Source organism: Aphanomyces astaci (genome assembly GCF_000520075.1).
Source record: "Aphanomyces astaci strain APO3 unplaced genomic scaffold supercont1.10, whole genome shotgun sequence".
Classification (NCBI taxonomy): Eukaryota; Oomycota; class Saprolegniomycetes; order Saprolegniales; family Verrucalvaceae; genus Aphanomyces; species Aphanomyces astaci.
In genome coordinates this window covers 385637-406203 of record NW_009798273.1, presented here as the reverse complement: position 1 = coordinate 406203, position 20567 = coordinate 385637, and the positions used below count along the sequence as shown (strand labels likewise).

At 51.3% G+C, this 20567-nt stretch overlaps 9 protein-coding genes across 11 annotated transcripts; 4 read left to right on the top strand and 5 right to left on the bottom strand.

Moving 5' to 3' along the window:
- Positions 1-343: 343 nt before the first annotated feature.
- On the bottom strand, positions 344-1712 carry H257_05389 (hypothetical protein). Its single transcript, XM_009830254.1, has 4 exons — positions 1030-1712; positions 875-964; positions 658-826; positions 344-609 (listed from the first exon to the last, which is right to left on the bottom strand). The coding sequence occupies exons 1-4, from the start codon at positions 1681-1683 to the stop codon at positions 509-511; spliced, it is 1014 nt and encodes a 337-aa protein (XP_009828556.1). The 5' UTR covers positions 1684-1712; the 3' UTR covers positions 344-508.
- A 194-nt stretch (positions 1713-1906) lies between these two features.
- H257_05388 (hypothetical protein) lies at positions 1907-4971 on the top strand. Its single transcript, XM_009830253.1, has 2 exons — positions 1907-3343; positions 3774-4971. The coding sequence occupies exons 1-2, from the start codon at positions 1928-1930 to the stop codon at positions 4911-4913; spliced, it is 2556 nt and encodes an 851-aa protein (XP_009828555.1). The 5' UTR covers positions 1907-1927; the 3' UTR covers positions 4914-4971.
- A 1050-nt stretch (positions 4972-6021) lies between these two features.
- On the top strand, positions 6022-6472 carry H257_05387 (hypothetical protein; the record flags this gene model as incomplete). The annotated part of the gene is made up of 2 exons (XM_009830252.1): positions 6022-6036; positions 6098-6472. The coding sequence occupies 2 exons, from the start codon at positions 6022-6024 to the stop codon at positions 6470-6472; spliced, it is 390 nt and encodes a 129-aa protein (XP_009828554.1).
- Positions 6473-6607: 135 nt separating this feature from the next.
- On the bottom strand, positions 6608-9298 carry H257_05386 (hypothetical protein; the record flags this gene model as incomplete). Its single annotated transcript, XM_009830251.1, has 8 exons — positions 6608-6976; positions 7046-7159; positions 7218-7281; positions 7344-7486; positions 7546-7737; positions 7794-8019; positions 8319-8411; positions 8460-9298. The coding sequence occupies 8 exons, from the start codon at positions 9296-9298 to the stop codon at positions 6608-6610; spliced, it is 2040 nt and encodes a 679-aa protein (XP_009828553.1).
- Positions 9299-11001: 1703 nt separating this feature from the next.
- H257_05385 (hypothetical protein) lies at positions 11002-12180 on the top strand. Its single transcript, XM_009830250.1, has one exon. It carries the CDS (start codon positions 11080-11082, stop codon positions 12094-12096), a length of 1017 nt encoding a protein of 338 aa, XP_009828552.1. The 5' UTR covers positions 11002-11079; the 3' UTR covers positions 12097-12180.
- On the bottom strand, positions 12157-13170 carry H257_05384. 2 transcript variants are annotated; one of them, XM_009830248.1, is made up of 5 exons: positions 13059-13170; positions 12867-13004; positions 12763-12816; positions 12504-12719; positions 12157-12459 (listed from the first exon to the last, which is right to left on the bottom strand). In XM_009830248.1, exons 1-5 carry the CDS (start codon positions 13149-13151, stop codon positions 12184-12186), a joined length of 777 nt encoding a protein of 258 aa, XP_009828550.1. In that variant the 5' UTR covers positions 13152-13170; the 3' UTR covers positions 12157-12183. The 2 variants fall into 2 exon arrangements, with proteins under 2 accessions (XP_009828550.1, XP_009828551.1); XM_009830249.1 differs by having other exon boundaries at positions 12157-12719.
- A 1983-nt stretch (positions 13171-15153) lies between these two features.
- H257_05383 (hypothetical protein) lies at positions 15154-17085 on the top strand. The gene is made up of 4 exons (XM_009830247.1): positions 15154-15315; positions 15363-16092; positions 16151-16421; positions 16480-17085. The coding sequence occupies exons 1-4, from the start codon at positions 15184-15186 to the stop codon at positions 16796-16798; spliced, it is 1452 nt and encodes a 483-aa protein (XP_009828549.1). The 5' UTR covers positions 15154-15183; the 3' UTR covers positions 16799-17085.
- Positions 16875-18411, bottom strand: H257_05382 (the record flags this gene model as incomplete). 2 transcript variants are annotated; one of them, XM_009830245.1, is made up of 7 exons in its annotated part: positions 18310-18411; positions 18044-18244; positions 17932-17997; positions 17601-17777; positions 17383-17472; positions 17081-17330; positions 16875-17023 (listed from the first exon to the last, which is right to left on the bottom strand). In XM_009830245.1, the coding sequence occupies exons 1-7, from the start codon at positions 18391-18393 to the stop codon at positions 16875-16877; spliced, it is 1017 nt and encodes a 338-aa protein (XP_009828547.1). In that variant the 5' UTR covers positions 18394-18411. The 2 variants fall into 2 exon arrangements, with proteins under 2 accessions (XP_009828547.1, XP_009828548.1); XM_009830246.1 differs by lacking the exon at positions 17383-17472.
- Positions 18412-18793: 382 nt separating this feature from the next.
- H257_05381 (hypothetical protein) lies at positions 18794-20468 on the bottom strand (the record flags this gene model as incomplete). The annotated part of the gene is made up of 1 exon (XM_009830244.1): positions 18794-20468. The coding sequence occupies one exon, from the start codon at positions 20466-20468 to the stop codon at positions 18888-18890; it is 1581 nt and encodes a 526-aa protein (XP_009828546.1). The 3' UTR covers positions 18794-18887.
- Between the last annotated feature and the right edge of the window lie 99 nt (positions 20469-20567).

The window sequence follows — 20567 nt, the reverse complement described above, 5'->3', positions numbered from 1 at the left end:
ACGTTGACGATGGTTTCCTGTAATCTGATTGGCTCAATTCTTCTGCCCATGTATTTGGTTGTGTCGATTCATTCTCCATGTCACTCCAGTTTAGAAAAAACAAAACAATATTGACTTTTGTATATCAAGATCATCCAGTATTACTCTCTAATTCACACACTTCATTCAATGATGAAGTGGGCGTGATTTGATTGGCCACTTGATTCGTGATCTGTGTTTTGATTGGTCGATGTATCATCGATACACGTGAGCCAAACGTTTTAAACTGTGGTATCTCGTTTTAAACACAATTTCACCCCCTTACCTTGCAAATATACTTTGTTTGAAACGTTTGAAACTCAATCTTCCGGCCTTGGTAGGCTTCTGCTCAGTCGACCCCCAACTATCGTACTCCAAGTTCGAATCGACTTGGTAATAGTACTTAAGTAGCAGCATCCATCCCGCCATACCAGATACAATGAAGATTTGGACGTCAACAAAGATAAAGTAACCGATATGTGCGATGATGTTACAGAGGAGACGGGGCGTGAGGGGTGGAGGGGGCGAGGAGGACGAGGCTGCGGACGACAGTGCCGACGATCGTGTCGACGGACGCCAGCGCGCCGTTCCCTATGGACGTGCATGTTTAATAATGGAGAATACAGAGAAGGAGCGTACCGACTTCGCCGCAAGCCAGTGTCTTGGACACGGGACTGACGATACTGTACCCAAACGACCGCAGCAGGTGCAAGTGGGACTCTGTCGCAGGATGCGCATACATTTGGGTGTTCATGGCTGGAGCTACGATTAGTGGCTTAGCTGTACTCCACGCCCGCGCCACACAAGTCTAGGAAGTTGGCGTCGTGAGGCCAATGGGAGATGCTGGAGTTCAAACCACGAGGTTATCGCAGAGGCCGCCGGCGAGTTTGGCCATGGTGTTGGCCGACAGCGGGGCGATGCACATGACGTCCGCCCAATCACGCAACTATGTACGAAGGATGGACGAGGTTGAGGAGTGCATGGAACGAGAGATGGACGAAGATTGGTTACGTGGATGTGAAGGACGGGGTCGCCGAGGCTGGACCAGGCATTCCATTCGTCGTCGTCGCGAAGGATCGGAAGAGAGAGCGCGATGAATGCGGCATGTGCCTCGGGATCGTATGTCGCGGCCTTGTCAAGGAAGAATTGGGCGGCTTTGGTCACGACGACGCGGACGTCGGCGACGGCGGCGAGTTGGACTGCCAACGCAGGCACTTTCACCGTCGCGACGGAACCCGAGGCTGCGAGAAGCACGCGAGGACGCCGGGGTTGATCGGTGGATGATGATGTGTTGTCGTCTGTGAGCACGTGGTGGGCGTGCAGCAGGGGCTGGACGTCGATCTGTGTGGGCTCCGGCGACGACACAGCCGGGGCGGAGGATGACGACGATGACGACGACGCGCCGTCGGATTTGATGTCCACCGAAAGGGTGTCGTGGCGGCGTGGAGTCTTTTTGCGCTTGTGCGGCGCTGCCACGGGTGTTGCCGACCACGGCTGTTCGTGCTTGGCTGTGATCAGGTCCTTCTCCTTGAGCATCTTCGTCACTGCAGGCCTGGACACGCCAAACTCCTTGGATGCCGCGAGATGCGACATACCTCCTTCCACGCATGCAATGATGCGCACCTTCTCTTCAATCGACTTGTGGATGCGCTGCTTGGGGGCCATGCTGAAGCACGCGATGACTAATGTGTCGCGCCGTTGAAATATTATGAATTTTGTTTTAAAATACATCCAACCCGTTGAAAGTATATATGGATAATGTTTATAATATTCGAACTAACATACTTGATTTAAGTCTAATGGATTAAAATACACGACTACTATGTATAGTATTGTTTTACGAAAATATTATTTTTCGGCATGTATTATTTGTACCAGTATCGGAGCCGCCCGATTTCAAACCAATAAAATGCATCGCCCTGGCACCAAACCCCGCGTGATGAAGAAGGCGACGTCCAACGCGTTCAAGTTGAACACGTCGACAGCCTCTTCGGCTCCATCGGCATCACCAGGAAGCAGTAGCACCAGCGACGCACGCTCCAGCAATGCCACGTCCAAACCAGCAGCATCAGGCTCATCTGCCACGGACTCGTTCTTATCCGCGCTTGCAACTGCCAGCACCGTTGCGGCGGCAACGTTGGCGAATGTTCTTCCAGACGTGCATGTGAATCTGTTCTGTCTGTGCGAAACCAGCGGGGACCTCGTGTTCGTAGGTGCCAAGGGTCGCTTGTGCCACATTAACATCCACGCGTCCAAGCCGAGTCTGCACGACCTCACACCGACGAAATCCTCAGACAAAGTGAACGTCCACGTCCTCTCGTCCGCGTCCCACCTCGCGTTCAATTCCCGCGGGACCAAGGTCCTCGTGCAGACGAACGAAGGTGCTTTGTACGTGTTCAACCTGCCCCTCAGCGCGCACCATCGTCTCACGCCGACGCCGCAGCTCGTCCAAGTCGTGTTTGCCGACGGCAGCCGCCGCGTGGTCAAGCTAGACGACGTACCTTCGCCCGACACGACGTCCGTCCAGCGCGCGCTCGCGACTCTCTCGCCATCCGACCGCGCCAAGGTCAAGACCGTCGTGCCGGACGTGTTTGAGGTCGACTTGCGTCGGCTCCTTCTCCTCCCCACCGTCACAGCGGTGTCCGCTACGTGGCACCCGCTGAGCGACTCCCACGTCGTCCTCTTGACGTCCACGGACGACTTGCTCGTGTACGCGACCGACGACAGCACGTTCAGCCCCGAGCAAACCCACCCGCTGTCGTTCGCCCCTCCCTCGTCCAGCGTGGGTGCTTCTGCGACAACGTCGCTAAGCTTTGGCCCTGTCACAGGATGGGAAGCCCTGACAGTGTACATCCTCCGATCGAATGGCGACCTCTTCGCACTGAGCCCCATCCTGCCCCACGACGGCGCGTCCGTGCCCGCGTCCCTGCTCCGCTTTCTCCATCAAGCTACGGATGGCCAGCTCACGCTCGCCAACGTCGACTTGGACACGCGCATCCACGTCAAAGCCCAAAAGCACTGGCTCGCCACTGTCTGGCCCGCCGACCTGCCGCCGCCAACCGTCGACGAAGATGAGGACATCACTTCTCCATTGTCGGCTCCAACCAACGCATGGACGCGCTCGAGCACCTCCGCCGACGCCGTCGCGACCCTCCACTGGCCCGTCCAACTGCAAGGCCCGTTCCCGTACGGATCGGCAACATGGTCCCATCCAAACAGCAAAGCGCACAGTGTGGCGGCGGTCGCGTACCCCGGGGCATCCCCCAACAACCTCGGCCGTGCCCCGGTCCTCGCCATCGGGTGGTCCAGTGGCCACGTTACGATCGTACGTGGATATACTCGTTGTGCACTTGTATTCGTGTGCTAACGGGTATCGTGTGCCGCCCTATGGCTGTCGAGTGGCTGAATTGACGAATATTGACACACGATTCAAAGTATTGTGTTTCTTTTTTTACTTTTAATTTGGTTGACTTTTGTGCTAATTATTTGCCAAATCTGCGAAACGATCGATTCTTTGACTTTTGTATGTACAAAAAGATAGATTGGATTTGATTGGCTACTTGATTCGTGTTGTGGGTTTTGATTGGTCGATGATCATCGATGTCTGCCACTGTTTGGTGCTGCTGCTCATTCGATTGAGAGCACCCCCCTACTATAGTACTCCAATTTCGAATCGGCAATAGGCACACTCGAATCTCTCCCTACTAGTAGTAGTACTACTAGTACAACTAGTATTACTACAACTACTCTTGTAGGTGGTCATGGAACGACCAGTGCAGCCGCGATGGCAGCTCAAGAAGCCCAAGCCCCAACAGTCGTCTAGCTCCCCCCCCCCGCCGTCGGTCTACCTCGTCGAGTGCATCAACATTGGCGCCACCTGTGACAACGGCAAACTGCACTTGGCTACGCATCCCCTCAACGCCCAAGTCGTGTACGCCCTCCATTCTACGGGGGTGCATGTGCTGCACCTGCCCTACGTCACAGCTCCTCTGGCGCCGCCCCCATTTACAGCGTCCGTCCACCGCGTGCTATCGCTCGCGCCATCCGCGACCGCGCTGGTCACGGGCGCCGCGGTCATCTACTCGGTCGAGCGGGGCCATGTACTGGTTGTGTTATATGCCAGTGGCCAGTGGGAACTCGTGAATGTGTCGGCCAAGACAGCCAGCTGCTGCTCCTCGTCCTCCATCGTTCGTGCCCCAGCACCATCTTCTTCGTTCACAGCAACGACACCGGTGGTTACCCCGCTAGCCCAGCTTGTGGACGAGTTGCAGGAGAAGTTTGTAAGCCACAAGATCCACGTCCAAGGCGGATCTACCTCTCTACCCGACACAACCATCGACACGTTCCATTTCGCCCAAAACCATATTCCAGCACTCCTCGACCAAGCCGCGTACGTTGAAGCGATCGGCGCCGCGACTCGCAGCCGGATCGAGCTGCACCGCGAATGGAAGGACCAGCAGACGACAGACGCCGCCACCCTCGACGGGGCCCTCGGCGCATCCGCATCCGCCTTTGCCGACCTTCTCACCCGCGTCCAAGCTCTCCAAGCCAAGCAAAGCCAACTCAACGACCGCGCCGCCGCTGTCCTGCAGGCCGTCAAGGAGAACCAGACGGTGCTGTCCAAAGCTGAGATACAGTACAAGCAGGAACTCCAAGAGATGGCCCACGCCGCCAGACGCCTCGTGCCGAAAGTGACCCAAGTGAAACTGGATGCGCAAAAGTTGCTGCGAAACGCACTAGTCGACATATCACCACCAACCACAGCGTCTAGCTTGTCCCCCGACCGAGCGCGGATCTGCCACGACGTCCTCACGGCAGAAGCCCAGCTGATTGCAGACACCACCGCGCGACTGCACGAACTCACGTCCCTCGTCGCCTCATCGCTGCATCTCTAAACCCTACAATACAGCGACAAATATAATAGTTATACATATATATATATATATATATGTATAACTATTATATGTATATATGCAAACGATATTGTGATTTCGCTATAAATTTGCGTGGGTTAGCGAATCACCCATTGACAATCACGCGGCGTTCTGATTGGTTGAATATACTAGTGAGTAAGAGCCAATCAAATCCACTCAAAACTGGATTTGCCAATAACGTTGCAGAGAGCGACGGAATTTTAGAAGCATCGAAGTTTCAATCATATGGATGCGGCCTTTGTCCAATTAAAAACAGATAGTCGATATAAGGACATTATAAGCAGTTTTGATTGGCCATAACACTAATTCTCGTTAAACTTCACCGAATTTCGAAGAATCTTGTTCAATCATATACAATCAATTTCGTAAATAAGTCTTAACATTCCGTCGTCGTCTGTAGTGTCGATTCGTGATTCTTTCAATTCGGAAATTCGGGGTCTGTACCGAATCCACACAATAAATACATGATGCATGTGACACTGCGTTGGTGGAGCTCAACATCACGACGTCAGCACACACGTTGTGTAGATCTGTCACTACTGTTAGGACTACTTTGTTTACTACGGCGTTGTCCCATACATATTGTAGATACATTAAGGATGAACATTTTGCCATCAACCGTTTTGGCAAAAATTCCCAAACTCTACAAAAGAAGTAAACAAAAGTTGTGTGGAAGCAGCCAGTTGAATTAAATTACTATTCGATTTCCGATTGACAGTGCAAGACTTCAACACCTCACACTCGATACTCAAGAAAATTGTAATATCATCCAAATCTCGAATAAATCTCGGAATATTTCGATTTTGGCCACTTTTCTTGGAAAAACGGCCATTTTATACCAATTTTGGGTAGTATCCACACCCAGCCTCACGAATAATACCACGAGTACACGACTTATGTCAACTCCTGAGTACTAGTAGTAGTAGTACTATTAGTAGTACTATTAATAGTGGTGACAGCAGTGTCTCCGATACATTCTTTTTCACTACTACAGTTACCTAGTACCACTGGTCGTTTTCATCTCCTACAACCGCCGCGTATCCTTCGCAGTTCGCGCGACCACGAGGTGATGCATGTCCACGAGGTCATCTACACATAGTGATGTGGATACATTTTGTATGTTAAATCTTTTGGTTGTTACCTAGGCGGAGAAGGCGGTATCGCGTGAGAAACATGGTGTGGCAGAGGCAACTGCACTGGTCACAGCCTTCGCACACGGAGCACGGCGTCCGCCCCGGACACTCGCACACGGCCACCACGTCACTCCGCTCCTTGTATGCCTGCGACCGCGGCAAACTGCCCGTGTGTCCGGCACTCGACCGGATGCCAGCGCGGGGGTCGAACCGACTCGGGGCGCGGCTGCAGTCGACGCACACGACAAATGGCGGCGCCACGTCATACACTGTGCACCCAAGACACTGCTTGAACGTGTTGGACAGTTCGTTCCTATACAACCACCCATCCCCGGCATTAGAATGAACCATATCACAGAACAATCCAGTGTGAGAATCACTGGATAAGTATCACCAATAGCATCTGATGATTGAGCCAATCAGATTGCAGGAAACAACCGTCAAAGTAGTGTATGCCTTTAATTAGTGTGCTTACGAATCACCACACCTTTTTACAAAGAATAATAGTAATTTTGGCGATATTTATGACAAATGGTCAACCAAATTTTGGGGAAAAACAATATCAACGTACGAGCAGAGGCGGCAGCGACTCAAGTGCGGCGGCAGCGTCCGGTTCGGCCCCGCGTGGTGACGCGCCGGAAGCGGGTGCTGCGCGCCGAGGAACCATCCGTCGTCCCCGTCGTCATGCACGGCCTGGTCCTCATCGACGAGCCGCTCCAGCACCGGCAGCACCGCGCGCAAGTGGGGCACGCATGCGCCAGTGTCCAAGGTGGTGAGAGCCAACCACTGGCGGATGGCCTCCAAGAAGCAGTTGCGGGGGTTGAATATGTATTGCAACGGTGATGGGGCAACGGAGGACGGCTGATGGGCCACGGCAGTGTCGAGTAAAAACTATAAGTGAGAGAGAGGTAGTAAGTAGTAGTACTAGTAGTAGGAGTAAGACAGGTAGTACATATGTACCTTGGCCGAGTCGTGGATGCCTTGCGGAGTCACGCCTTGAAATGTCCATTCCCACGTAATGTACACGAGCATGGGGTACGCGCCGCCCACGCTGCGCCACAGGTGCAGTCGACCCTACCGATTTGATGACGTTATCGTTTGATTACGTCATCATCAACGTGTAGGTTTGTACCTTGTGCACATGCGCATACTCGCCTGCTCGGACTTGCACCACGGACGACTTGTACCCAAATTTACTATGACGCCAATACATCAAAACCCAACAAATCTGCGACAGCGTTGGCAAACCATATCGTACTTGAGATTGTGCAGGTACTTGTCGACGAGGTCGGCGCGGGTGCCTGGGAGGTACCCCATCCGCCGGAGAAAGTCCAGTACGCGACTGCGCTGCTTGGCCGTGAGTGGATCGAACACGACGAGCTCCATTTCACCGAGGACCACCTATTGATTTATATATAAATATATATATATATATTGATATGAACGGTAGTAGTTGGTACTTGGTATGCAGTGTCGGTGGAGCCATTGCCAGAGTAAATCAACTCGGAGCGCTGGCCCGACGGGCGACACATGTGCAGTTTTGGCTCAAATCGGTGCATGTCTTGGTACTGCGATGGCATGTACTGCATCCAGCAATGCGCTCCCCCGGCAAAGACATCCCATCCAAAATGCGTTTTGAGGTTGGCATGTACCTATATATATATTTATATATATATATATATATCAGGAGGAGGATAGTTGGTAATACCAGAGTCGAATGGAACGCCAACTCCATGTCGTGCAAGGCCAAGCCATCGTCGGGGCCGCCGCCGACCACGACCGGACCATCCGGATATGGCAACTGGACGGGCGATCCGTGCAGAAAGTGCGCGTGGACGGCGCGGAGCGGCACGAGGACGGACCCGACAAACGTCATCACGCCATGGCGGTCGGCTCGGTAGTGGTCGCATTGCACTGGCAGCAGCGGCGGCAGTCTACGCCAACAAGGTGATGAAGGAGTATTCGAACGCAGCAAATTATGTGGCTCCAAAAACGGCAAAAAACAGATCAAAATAGCGAAAATACGGATCAAAACGGAAAAAATACCCAGCTCAAAACTGGAAAAAACATGAAAAATGGTAAAAAACAGTGCAACACGGTGATAAAAACAGATATCAAAACGGCGGAAAAAAACCAGTTGAAAACGGCAAAAGCGGATCAAAACGGGGAAAGAAATGTTTAAAATAGACTAAAAAGTGTACAATTGGCAAAATGGCCGAGGTATCTGTCGTACGAAGTCAAGAGGAACGAGACGGTCCAGTAGGAGGCGTTGAGTCGGGCAGCGAGGCCCTGGACCACCACGACGAACTCGACGTTTTCCAAGCACCTACGCAGCCAAAAGTGTCAACTTGTTCGAAGATGGAACTGACTGTACCCGATGACAGCGGCCGTTTCCGCGGCAGCGAGGGGGGTGCGGAGGTCGATGGCGGGCGTGAGGTCGAGGCGGAGGACGTTGTTGCGGTCGTCGAGGTCTTCGAGGCGGCGGGACCGAAAGCGTTCGATGATGCGGAGGTAGTCAGAAGAAGCCGCGGGTTGCGATGGTGGGGACGGTTCAAAGGCTGGAGGGAGGTCGGACGGACCCGTCGGCGGTTGTTCGGCTGAAGTTGCGCGAAGCGACGACGTGTAATGGACGGGTGGTATGTACAGCGACCGCATGTCCGACGTTGGAGGTGGCGTGGTAATGCTTCGAGGGGGCGGCTGCGCGGAAGGGAAGCTGCAGTTGGCGGATGACGAGATGTCGGACGACGGCGATCGTCGATGCAGCGGAGTGGACTCATGATCGGCGCTGCTGTGAAGGCTATGGGGTTGGCTGACGGCAGAGGAATCTACCAACGATGGCGTCGTGAGAGGAGGGCCATTGTCGATGCCGTTGTTTCCACAGTTGGTGTTGCTATGGCGATCGGCGGGACGACCTGATGGAGGTGGGGCGGCAATGTCTTGCTGCCGCATGGTGGAGTTCTCGGCACGGTGCGTCATGGCCACATCTATATTGGCCATGGCCTTTTGCTGAAGGTCCATGTCGTGAAAGATGTCGATGATGGGAACAAGCACTTCCTTCTGGTTCAAGTCTGCGAACGTGCCGCGGCTGTGCAGCATCTTGAAGCAGGATGGCTGGCATAGCATATGCAGGTCGTTCACTTCGGACGGAAGGAGGTTGGAACCAAGGCTAATTCGCCTCTCCTTGCCGCAGAAGCGGCATTTCACGAGTGGCATCGCGCCCAGAGTCTTAACTGTTGTTGGAGATCAATAGCTGGAATAATTGTTTCAAATGGATTTTAAAAGCTTTTGAAAACTCCTCATCGTTCACGTGGAAGAGGATATTTAAAAACAGTTCGTTTGAAAACGAGTACATTCTGGTCCTGTATACTATTAGTAATCGTATTTAATAGTGAAATGTTATTCCGGATTTTTGTGCTCGTTTGAATTTTGGACTGTCCCCCTCCCTGCCTCACTAATTTCAGTCCTACACTAATTCGATGATTTGATTGGCTACTTGATTCATGTTCTGTGTTTTGATTGGTCGATGAATTGTCTGCCGATTTGGTGCTTATTCGATTTTTGACTCATTGCATACAAACGATGCGATATTTATTGAGACATACCAAGTCTGTATTATTGCCGTAATCGGTTGCCAAATAATATTATTTGGGCCCAACACAGCCCGGGAGGAGTGAGATATTTTAGCCATTGCGCGTCGGCGCGCAGACAGACCTTTACAGAAGCCATTGTACAGTAAATATATTTTCGTACAGTAGATTGATTTTGCAAATGGGGATATTCCTCCAATAATTCTAGTGGAATACAGTATTCAAGCGCCCACGATCTTTTGAAGAACATAACGTTACTATGTTAATGGTAGTAACGTTATGTTCTTCAAAATAATACTACTACGCAGTCGGTGCCGAATCGACGCTATTGGCTAATCCAATTTCGATTTGATTGGCTCTTACACAAAGGACAAGTATATTCAACCAATCAGAACTCCAGCGTAAGAGTTTTGGTGTCGCGCAATCACAATATGTATGTATTAATACTATTAATAGTATAAATACTTTGCACAGTTGTATTATTTCACTAATCAAAGAACTTGGTTTCAGTAATATGTGTGTTTATACGCACTACCAGTCCTACCAGTGTCATATGAGTGCTTCGCGCGTTATCATCGAGTGTTGGGGGTGGTGAGACCTCTATTATGAGATTTACATCATCATGTTGGGTTGTGATTCCTAGCTCCTTGGCCAGATCGAATCATTGTGAGTGTGTAAAGGTTTGTCCAGTCAGAATTTCTCACTGGAAATTTGCACTTGGTCGAAATTTCCAGTGCGTGCCCACTGAAATGTCTCACTGGATCAGTTCATTGGAATATTCCCACTTGCGTAATCACACTACCGGTACAGTCCTGGTAGTACGAAGGATGCAAGAGTCACACACTGCTTTACGGGAGTGCGGGGGTGTTCTCAGCACAGGTTTCGATTGTAGAATGGGAGAAGCCTTGTGTGAGTGCTGTAAACTCTGACGAGTTTTGTAAGGTCGCCGACAGCATTTGATTCGTTTCGACTACTCGGGCGGCAGAGTATGAAAAATCTGAACACCGGTAGGTACTGGTATGGTACCAAAATTCTGAAATTTACCACGGTTTATGGTCCTGTACTGTGAACCACACGCACAAGAATTGCCTTTGTTCAGCTGGTGCGAGGTTGTCGAGTCCGGTACGTGTATTATTTTTGTCATGCTGATGGTATCCTTCTTCGTAACTCGAGATGTCTTCCGTCCTGGAACTTCGATTGGTCTTTCGAGTTTTGAATCATCGCATTTGATTGGTGAAGAAGTTTCATGTTGGGACAATTGCAGTACAGGAATTAAATTAGCTTGGTGCTTGTATTTGATAGTATTATATAGTTCACCATTCGTTTAGGTTTATATTTTGGCAGTAACTCTGCAGCCATTGTATATTCCGGCAATCGGCGGTCGTCGTAGAGGGAGGAGGCGAGGCCATGAAGGCGGAATCAAGCATGCGGCAACGAGGTGGCGGCGTGGACAAGCTGCATGGATGGAACAAGGACTTCCATTCTATCCATGTAGGTGCGTCGACGTCGTTATCGTCGAACAAGGCCCACCACGTGTCGAACAAAAAGCGAGAATTCTTCAGCGTACAGTGGATCATCGCGCCACTGTTACTGTCATGGGGCGTGTGGAATTGCTACATGGCGCCTCATTTGCTCAACGTCTTAGCGGCCTTCACAATCGGAGCACTGATCTTGCTCTGCATGGTGTCCTCCGCGACCACATCATCAACGTGCAACGACGACAGTTGCAGCGATGAAGATAGCATGCAGCTGCGTATCGGCATCAACATCGTTCCCTCCATGAACGCATGGTTTGCGTCCTATCTATCGCCGTCAAGTCAAGACACTTTGATGTCCAACGAACTACATCCATTGCGCCTGCATCGGTCGGCGTCGACGACGTCGACGTTTTCGTCGGACAGTGAACTCGAATATACCGTCCGATGCTCCGAGTCCACGATCGCAATCGACGACGACTTTGATATGTACCAGGACGAAGTCTTCGAGCGTGAGGACGACGGCAACGACGAAGGTGTCTTGTGGACAGCTCCTGACGCACTCAACAGCTGGATGGTGGCATCGCCGGTGCAGTGCCCTCTGGCCCCAGTACTGTCCCAGGTTGCTCCAAGCCCAGTCCAAGTAGCCCCACCAGTTGTCAAAACGCCCAAAGTCACCGAACCCTCAACTTCCACGAAGCGCAAGGTGCGGGAAGAAGCGACAGTTGCGAGTGGACGTGCGGTGTCAACCAAGCGGCTCATCGTTGCTACCTCACGGAAGCGCGCGCCCAAGTCGTCGTTGTGTCGTTCCCCCGAGATCCGACGCATGATGGAAGAGCTCGAGCGCATGCAGGACGAGAGCGATGCGCTGGTCGTAGCGGCGGAATCCGTCGGCCTTGGCGCCAAATGCACAATGAACGAGCGATTGCGGCGCTTGCACAATGCGTAAAGCCAAAAAGTACTAGTAGATAAAACCAAAATAGTGAGAATAACGTACAATGATAAAACCCATAAAACGTGGTCAAAACCCGCAGTTTTAGCCGCTCTTGTTTAAAAAACTCATAAACCCTGTATATGCCTGCTCGAGGTCAAAACTCAATTGGCGAGTCTGGTCTTCGTCGAGTTCGTCGGACGCCCGCATCGCATTGAGGACACGCAACCATTGCTCCAGCTTCATGAGACCGTCAAACGTCGGCGGGAGACCCTTGACCTTCGTGAGGGAGCCCATGGACTCGCTTAGGAGCGGCTGCACCTCGTCCACAGCACGGATGTTCATCTTGAGGGCGTCGCTGAGGGTGATGAAGTGTTGCACCTAGAAGGACGTTTGCATGACGAGCAGAGGAAGCTTCGACTTACCGTCTGCGCGACGTTCACCGCGTCGACACTCGTACTGGTCGTGTTGTGCACGACGGTCGCGGGCACGCCGAGACGCACGAGTCTCTCCACGGCACGCGGACAGTCCAACCGATAATGCGAGAGGAACGCGTCGATCGACACGAGGTGCCCCGCGTTTCGCAGTGCCGTTTCCGCCGTCTTGTACTGAGAAATCAACTTGGTACATGCTTCCGTGTACTATATAGGGAGTGACGACATGTAGACACATCGGAAAAGGTACCTCGTCGGGGGAGATCGCATCACGGACGTATGCAGTCTCAAGGTGTTCGGTTGTCTACCAGTGTCGTGAGCAGGCAAACACCATCACGATGATGCTGTATGTACCTTGATGATCGCATATAGATCAGACATGTCTTCGTACATTCGTCGATCCTTTGCGCTCTCGAAGAGCTTGACATCGGACGGAGGTTTCAATGAGGAAATCGATGTCGCGGAACTTGTGCGTGAGATGGCAAATGTAGTCTGGAGTCATCATGATGACCGACTGCTTCAAGGAAAGAAGAGGAATCGTTCTACCGAGGAGGACATGACGGTGGTCTGCACTTGGATACTTCCCGACGACGTGTACGCATAGGCTGGCGGCTGGGCGTATGACGGCGGATTGTTCATCGCAAGAATCGGGTTTTTTCGCTCTCTCCAGTTGGCTGGAATGTAGGTCCGATACTAACAAAAGAAGGATGGATCTCCATTTTAATACATGTACTGCTGTATACTCGGAGGAATAATGTAAGTTTTTAAGATTAGTATTAACAAATGACGCCATTTCGATGCACGCGGTGATGTCCAAGCATCTAGAGCACATGTACTTAATATTTGTATTAAAGGTGAGGGAATGTCGTCGTGGACATCTATATAAACACCGGCACTACTACTTAGTATTAGACTACTGTACTGTATGCCATTGACTGTGAACACACACGCCCTATAATATATATTGTCGTCCTGCCTACATACATACATGCGTTTACTGTTAATTACTACTAGTATTATTATGTATTAATAACGTTAGTCCTAGTAATACAAGCTTTAACATTACTGTAGTTGTTCCTAGTAACTGACAATTACTGTACGCTTAGACCATTCGTCAGCAGCTAAAAGCTACTATTACATAGTACTATTAATACAGAGTATTACTAGTAAATACTTCGAAGTGTTATTATTAAAATAATAACACTTCGAAGTACTATTAATACAGTAACACATCGAAATCGCGAACACTTTTTGCGTCGTGTCAAATCTAATTTTTGACGCAGCATATCAACATATCTCTGGAATTTCGCAAATCAAAAGGCATGGTAACTAGGAAAATATATTTCGAGCACTATTTTATAGTTCCTATTAGATCATAGGAATTTCGCAAATCTAAAGGCATGGTAACTAGAAAAATATATTTCGAGCACTATTTTATAGTTCCTATTTGATCATAAAACAACTGTGAATGTGTTGTTTGTAGTCGATTATTGCGATCAGTTATAAAAGTCGGAATGACGGGTTGTGCGTTTCTAAATCGCGAACAGGGCGTGTATCTTGATTTTTGTATTGAGGAATAAATATATGCATAATTTATGTTTATTTTATTGCTGTTCGTGATTTCGATGCGTTACCGTACAGTACTCGAGTAGTACTGTAGTACAGTAGTGTTTGAGATGAGACCATTTCGAATTGCCCACGATTTATGGTGGCAAGATATTTATAAGAGCTCACAGCATTGATTGCACCCATATCACTGTCGTGTGAGCGGACTATTAATTTATTTACTACTTCGAAGTACAGTACTTCGAAGTACGTAGTATCACACTGTATCGGTACATCTCCCCCATGGTTCGCGTAGACGATAGTAGTACTGTACACACCGGTTGCCGCAGCTTCCGTAAATGTAAAGTGTGCATCCTTCGACATTTTTAAGTTTTGAATAAGGTTGCTTTGCATGAAAGCTAATGGTTGATGGCAACACTGAGTGCTTCATGCCTTGCCCCATGTATTTCGCACAATCGTGCGTGCGATCTTTGGCCGTTTCAACTCTTAGCATCAACCATAGATTAGGATATTCTATATATTTGCCTATTTAAAGGTGACTTTAGGTAAGTTAGTAAATTAGATTAGGCTTGAGCAAACATCGTACGATTCCCCGATCTACGCAGCCGTTCCGAAATACATCCGAAATTCACACGAACGGTAACTTATACCGTTGACTTCTCTCATGATGCTTTGGCAGATTTGGACCAACTATAATACCGTTAATTACCCCAGTGTTAAAACGTCAATTTGATCGTTTTGTGAATAACGTAATACTATGCAGTAGTATTACTACACGTCGTACTAGTCATACTAAACGTTCCTTCCGCCGTGTTTTCCTAGAAATGGTAGTCTGTACACTACTACAAGCTGTGAAAAGTCATAGTTTTCCCACAACCAGACAACCATATCCATTTCATCATGGTGCAAGTACAGTATTCATTGCTGTTCAGTGGATAGCGTTCATGCAATAGGACTCGACTCATGGGGAAAATAACGCGTTTTACCCATTTACGTTAAACGACGCTTGGACAGTTGCGGACGGTAGTTTTCCGATTTAGACACACGACATGTTGAAGGCGACCATTTTGGAAATATCCTCGTTTCCCTCTGAGCACCACCAGACATGGCGATCCAAGAAGAAACATCGCCGCTTCTGCCGCTCAAGCATGCGCTGCCGCCCGTCGACGACACGGCAGACTTGGAAGCCATCATTCGGGACGAAGTGCCTGCGATGTATCGATTGGCGTATCCTGTGGTACGTTGTCTCCGTGCATGCTCAATGGTCGACTCATTCGCGGGTAGGTGCTGACGTATGTGCTCGAACTGACCCCCGGTCTCGTGAGTTTGGTGCTTGTGGGTCAAATGGCAGCTGAAGACACGAAACGCTTTGTCGATGCCGCCGCGCTGAGTGTCATGTACCTCAACTTGACGGCGCTGTCGGTGGGGATTGGCCTCGCAACCGCCATGGACACACTGTGTGCACAGGCGTATGGCGCCGGCAACATTCGGCACATTGGACTATACCTGCAAACGGGGGCGGTCGTACTCAGCGCGGCCTTTGTCCCGATCTTCCTCGCCAACTTCTACTGCGCCGACATTTTGATATTTTTGAATCAACCCGAGGACGTGGCGGTGCTGAGCGGCGAGTTTTCCCGCGTGTTGGCGTTCGGCCTGCCCTTTTTGTACGCGTATGAGCTGCTAAAGAAGGTGCTGCAGGCCCAGAACATTGCGCTGCCGATGCTGTACAGCGCCATCTTGTGCAATATGGTGAACCTCGTCACTGGTTATGTGTTGGTGAACCACACGAGCTGTGGGTACCTTGGTGCGGCAATCAGCCGGACGCTGGGGAACATGTCACTGCCGCTGTCGCTGGTGCCGTACTTTTATAAGAAGGATCGGTTGGCGTTTTGGCCGGGCTGGCAACTGCACGCGGCGGTGCAAGGCGTGCCCGAGTTTGTCTACTTTGGCCTTGCGGGCATGCTCATGATGGTGTTTGAATGGTGGAGCTACGAGATTATTGCGCTCTTGGCAGGTACAGTGTCGCACATTTTTTTTGTCACGACGGTGTCGCATGAAACCACGATCAATAGGGTTGCTCCCGAACGCGATCGTCGCGATTGGCGCCAACGCCGTGCTCGTCAATATCACGGCGACTGTGTACATGTTTTACCTGGGGATTGCCGTCGCCGGCAACATTCGCGTGGGGAATGCCCTCGGCTCGAACCGCCCTAAGCGCGCCAAGGTTGCCGCGGCCGTCGCAACGATTCTCGCAGGCGGCGTGTCCGTCATGACGGGGCTATGTGTATTTGCGTTTCGATACATGTATCCGCGCGTATTTACCCAAGACTCGGCTATGATTGCGTACGTTTCCCATCCCCGCTTGGGTCATAACAATAGGGTTAACATGGTGAAAGGGTAGGTTAGCGGCCCAAGTGGCCGTGGTCGTGGCTGGGTTTCAGCTCGTGGACGGACTCAACGCTGCGATCCAGGGCGCATTGCGGGGCTGCGGGCTGCAAAACTACGGCGCCGCCATCAACTTCGTGTCGTACCTTTTGTTTGGCCTGCCCGTGGGCTACTTGTTTGAGTTTTCCTTCGCCTGGGGGCTTCCCGGGCTCTGGATTGGCATGACGCTGGGCTACACATTTGCAGGGGTGTGTGGCGCCTATGTCTTGATCAAGCACAACTGGCAGGCGTTGGCGGACGCTGCGCAAGCGCGAGCCAACTCCAAGTGCGACTGAATGTGACGATGTGTGTGCGACAGGGTTTTATAACCAAACGGAGGTGCCACGTCATTGTTGATGGCTTGATTTGTTTTTAAGTGCTGGGGGGAACACTGTACACTAGTAAGAGAGACTGGTTCGTGCCGCCGCCTATGACACACTGGTCGGACGCCGTCATATCGAGCGTGTATTCGTCGTCGTCCACTTGATTGGTCGTGCCGTCGTCGTCGTGGATTGGTTGTCCTGTGCACTGGTGTTAATGGGAAGTTGAACCTAACTAACTGGTAATAACAATAATACCTGGGTTATATAAAATAGTATGGGGATTGAGCTGGGTGGATAACAGCTTCAACTTAGCGAGGAATGGGCTCACTGTCAACTTTGAAACGCGCAGGCGGGTGGCGGTGGGTACAGTCGCCTGTTGTGGTGTCAGTGGCACGACCGACAACGAAGTCGCGTTCGGTTCCCGTGGGAGGCGGTCGCTAGCCTCTCCTTCAGTTGAAGTGGATGCACTTGTTTGGGTTTCGGAAGTCCAAGACGTGGCCAAGTGCTAACCAATGTTGTGACGACGGTATGCACTTGGTACGAATGTGTGACATTACAGGCTTTGACGATTCAGATGAGACTTCTTCACTCGGGAAGAGGGGGGTACTTGACAACTGAGCCACGTACACCCCCACTGCCTGCTGGGCCTGTATCAACGTAGTTAGTCTACTTTTACTCGGTGATGATTGACTCATATGGCGGCATAGCTAGCGGATCAACGGAATGACAGTGCATGGTGGATGTTGTTGACATTGAAAGGTGCGTATGTATGTACCATGGCCACCTCGTCTGCAATAAACTCATGTCGATACGCTTGGACAAGGGCAAACTGGCGAAAGAGGCGGTCGGTTAATGTCTCGAGAAGCGCGGTCGCAGCCTCTACTCGACTCGACTTGATGCGGGACAAGCTGTCCACTTCCAGTTTGGCGGCTGCTCGAGCTTGGATGACATCCTAGCCCACATTTCGTCAAATTCATGTAAAAGTAGGTACTACTTCTATTACTGTAATAGTTAGTATTAATACTTCTTGTAAACGCAATAAATAAGCATCATGTCAAAACATGATTATATTTATGTCAACATATTTGGTTACATACAGTAAGTACCTCATGAACTGCAAGGGATTTTGCTTTGGCGTCTAAGGCCTGCACCGCCGCTGTCATCGTGGCATCCTGTACCCACGTTAGGGATTTTCAATGATCATAACATTGAACGAACCAAAATGGAGCGGGCGGGTGCGTCCAAAGGCGAGGTGCCATGTGGCAACGTTATGTCGAATAAACTCGTCGAAGCTGCATCGAACGCGAGCAAAGCCACCCGCTGGGCGTCGAGTCGCGCTGCCACTTGGCGAATGTGGGCGATATACGCAACATACGTGGCCAAAGCGTCCTTGAACTTGGTGTCGTCGCTGGGCTGGGTCTATGGATTCGCCAGAGTGGTCAGTGAATTGTTTGAAGGGCCAAAGGAGGGAGGGGGTACAGTACTTTGCCCATGGCCTGCAGCACCCCTTGTGTTAACAGTCGTTTCTTGCGCCACAAGTTCTGCGCGATCGTCGGCTTGACTGACATGGCCCACCGACAATGCAGTGACAAACTGCAATGTCGAAAGGGATGGATAGAAACTATAAATAGAACGAAGATGGGAACCCAATCGATCGGTAAAAACATTTCACTTTGGAATGCTGCCCACGAGCTAAACTTTCTACACCTCAATCGTGGTCTTATGTCATGTGACGTACGGACTTGTGCACTTCGTTTGCATGAGTAAGCTGTCGAAGGGCTGTTGATGAGGTTGAATTCAGAACCCCACATCTCATCAATCAAGTGGGCTACCGCTTGACATCTCAAGAGTAAAATGCAGCCTAGAATACAATCAAAACTACACGATGTACTGGATCGGCACAGTGAGCCTAACGGTCGTGGCGAAGGTGGTGCCTTGCATGCACTAGTGTCATCAACGGCTACACAATCTGTAACAAATGCAAATATACTATTAGGGTCAACCGGTGCAATTTACACTACAGCATTCAGAAATGCAAGACTGGGGGAACTCGTTGTGTCGTTCACTCGCCGTCGAATTCTGTCACTTGGCTGGCTCCATCTTGTCGAATCAAAGCAAACTGTTGGTTCTTGATGTCCTTATGGCGGCGAGGCAAGCACGTCCACAGGTGGGGGCGGACCCCGTCGTCCGCAAAATCCAAGCAAAACCCCTCGAACGTCCCGTGGCGCAACTGCTTGGTGCGGTCGTCCAACTTCCACTTTTGGTTGGGGTTGGTGTCGCTGCATTCCCACAAGTGCACGGTGCCACCATTGGTCGCTTCAAATCCATCCAAACACAACGACGTGCCTTGCAACTGCACCGACCGACGAACTGGGTCGACAAACCAGTACTGGTTAACGTTGCTTCCGGACGGCAAGAACGTTACTTTGCGAAGAAGACCCGAGAGGACTTTGCCCTTGGCTCGTAATTGCACCACAGACTTGACCTGAAAGACTTGGTTGCCCATGTCGGGACTCGTCGCATCCAAACACGTCCACAAGTGCGTCACGCCCAACTTGGCGTTGAAATCCAGACAAAACCCAGCAAACGTGCCGTGGCGGAACTGCTGGTGGACGACGTCGTACACCCACTTTTGGTTAGGGTTGGAAGCGTCGCACGGCCACAAATGCACAGTGCCGCCATTGAACCCTTCGTACCCATCCAAGCACAAGTTGGTACCAGCCAAGCGCACAGATTTTTGCGTCGTCGGGTCGACAGTCCATTGCTGACCAGTGCTTTGGATGGACGAGCCAGCAGTCTTTGTGAACGCGATGATCCGAGTAGCGGTATTTCCAGTCAGCACGTAAGCACCATTGGCGATCGTCGATGTCACCAATGGCGTGGTGGGAGCTGGCATTGGTGGACGAGTCGGCCGAGGCGTCGACGAAAGAGTCACCGTGGGTGTGAGTTCTGGAGTTGGTTGAGGAGTACTAGCCGATGATGTTGGTTCAGGGGTCGAGTGGGGGGTAGCTTCAGGAGTAGGAGCCGGAGTTGGCTCAGGTGTACGCTCAGGAGTAGGTTCAGGAGTAGGTTCAGGAGTTGGCTCAGGGGTAGGAGCTGGCGTTGGCTCGGGGGTGGGTGCAGGGGTTGGTTCAGGGGTGGGAGCTGGCATTGGCTCAGGTGTAGGCTCAGGGGTAGGAGCTGGCGTTGGCTCGGGGGTGGGTGAAGGGGTTGGTTCAGGGGTGGGAGCTGGCGTTGGCTCAGGTGTAGGCTCAGGGGTAGGAGCTGGCGTTGGCTCGGGGGTGAGTGAAGGGGTTGGTTCAGGGGTGGGAGCTGGCGTTGGCTCAGGTGTGGGCTCAGGGGTAGGAGCTGGCGTTGGCTCGGGGGTGAGTGAAGGGGTTGGTTCAGGGGTGGGAGCTGGCGTTGGCTCAGGTGTGGGTGCAGGGGTAGGTTCAGGAGTAGGAGCCGGAGTTAGATCAGGAGTGGGTGCAGGGGTAGGTTCAGGAGTAGGAGCCGGAGTTGGCTCAGGGGTAGGAGCTGGTGTTGGTTCAGGGGTGGGTGCAAGGGTAGGCCCAGGTGTAGGAGCTAGCGTTGGCTCAGGCGTGGGTGCAGGGGTAGGTTCAGGAGTTGGAGCCGGAGTTGGATCAGGAATGGTGAGCTCCATGATCCGCATTGCGCGTATGGCTGGAGGTTGAGGTACTACGGCTTGACGAGAGCCATGGTGAATGTAATAGTTTTCGCTGTCTCGGAGGTCGTTACCCGT

Excerpts from the sequence above, each read along its gene's own strand:
- H257_05383 (XM_009830247.1), top strand. The coding sequence starts at position 15,184 with ATGGCGATCCAAGAAGAAACATCGCCGCTTCTGCCGCTCAAGCATGCG. Across the intron at positions 16,093-16,150 it reads GATTATTGCGCTCTTGGCAG|GGTTGCTCCCGAACGCGATC; the intron begins GTACAGTGTCGC and ends CACGATCAATAG. Across the intron at positions 16,422-16,479 it reads CAAGACTCGGCTATGATTGC|GTTAGCGGCCCAAGTGGCCG; the intron begins GTACGTTTCCCA and ends GTGAAAGGGTAG.
- H257_05384 (XM_009830248.1), bottom strand. The coding sequence starts at position 13,151 with ATGAACAATCCGCCGTCATACGCCCAGCCGCCAGCCTATGCGTACACG. Across the intron at positions 12,720-12,762 it reads ATGCGATCTCCCCCGACGAG|TACACGGAAGCATGTACCAA; the intron begins GTACCTTTTCCG and ends CTCCCTATATAG. Across the intron at positions 12,460-12,503 it reads CGGTGAACGTCGCGCAGACG|GTGCAACACTTCATCACCCT; the intron begins GTAAGTCGAAGC and ends ACGTCCTTCTAG.
- H257_05388 (XM_009830253.1), top strand. The coding sequence starts at position 1,928 with ATGCATCGCCCTGGCACCAAACCCCGCGTGATGAAGAAGGCGACGTCC. Across the intron at positions 3,344-3,773 it reads CCAGTGGCCACGTTACGATC|GTGGTCATGGAACGACCAGT; the intron begins GTACGTGGATAT and ends CTACTCTTGTAG.
- H257_05389 (XM_009830254.1), bottom strand. The coding sequence starts at position 1,683 with ATGGCCCCCAAGCAGCGCATCCACAAGTCGATTGAAGAGAAGGTGCGC. Across the intron at positions 965-1,029 it reads ACCCCGTCCTTCACATCCAC|TTGCGTGATTGGGCGGACGT; the intron begins GTAACCAATCTT and ends CTTCGTACATAG. Across the intron at positions 827-874 it reads GCCTCTGCGATAACCTCGTG|ACTTGTGTGGCGCGGGCGTG; the intron begins GTTTGAACTCCA and ends CCAACTTCCTAG.
- H257_05385 (XM_009830250.1), top strand. The coding sequence starts at position 11,080 with ATGAAGGCGGAATCAAGCATGCGGCAACGAGGTGGCGGCGTGGACAAG.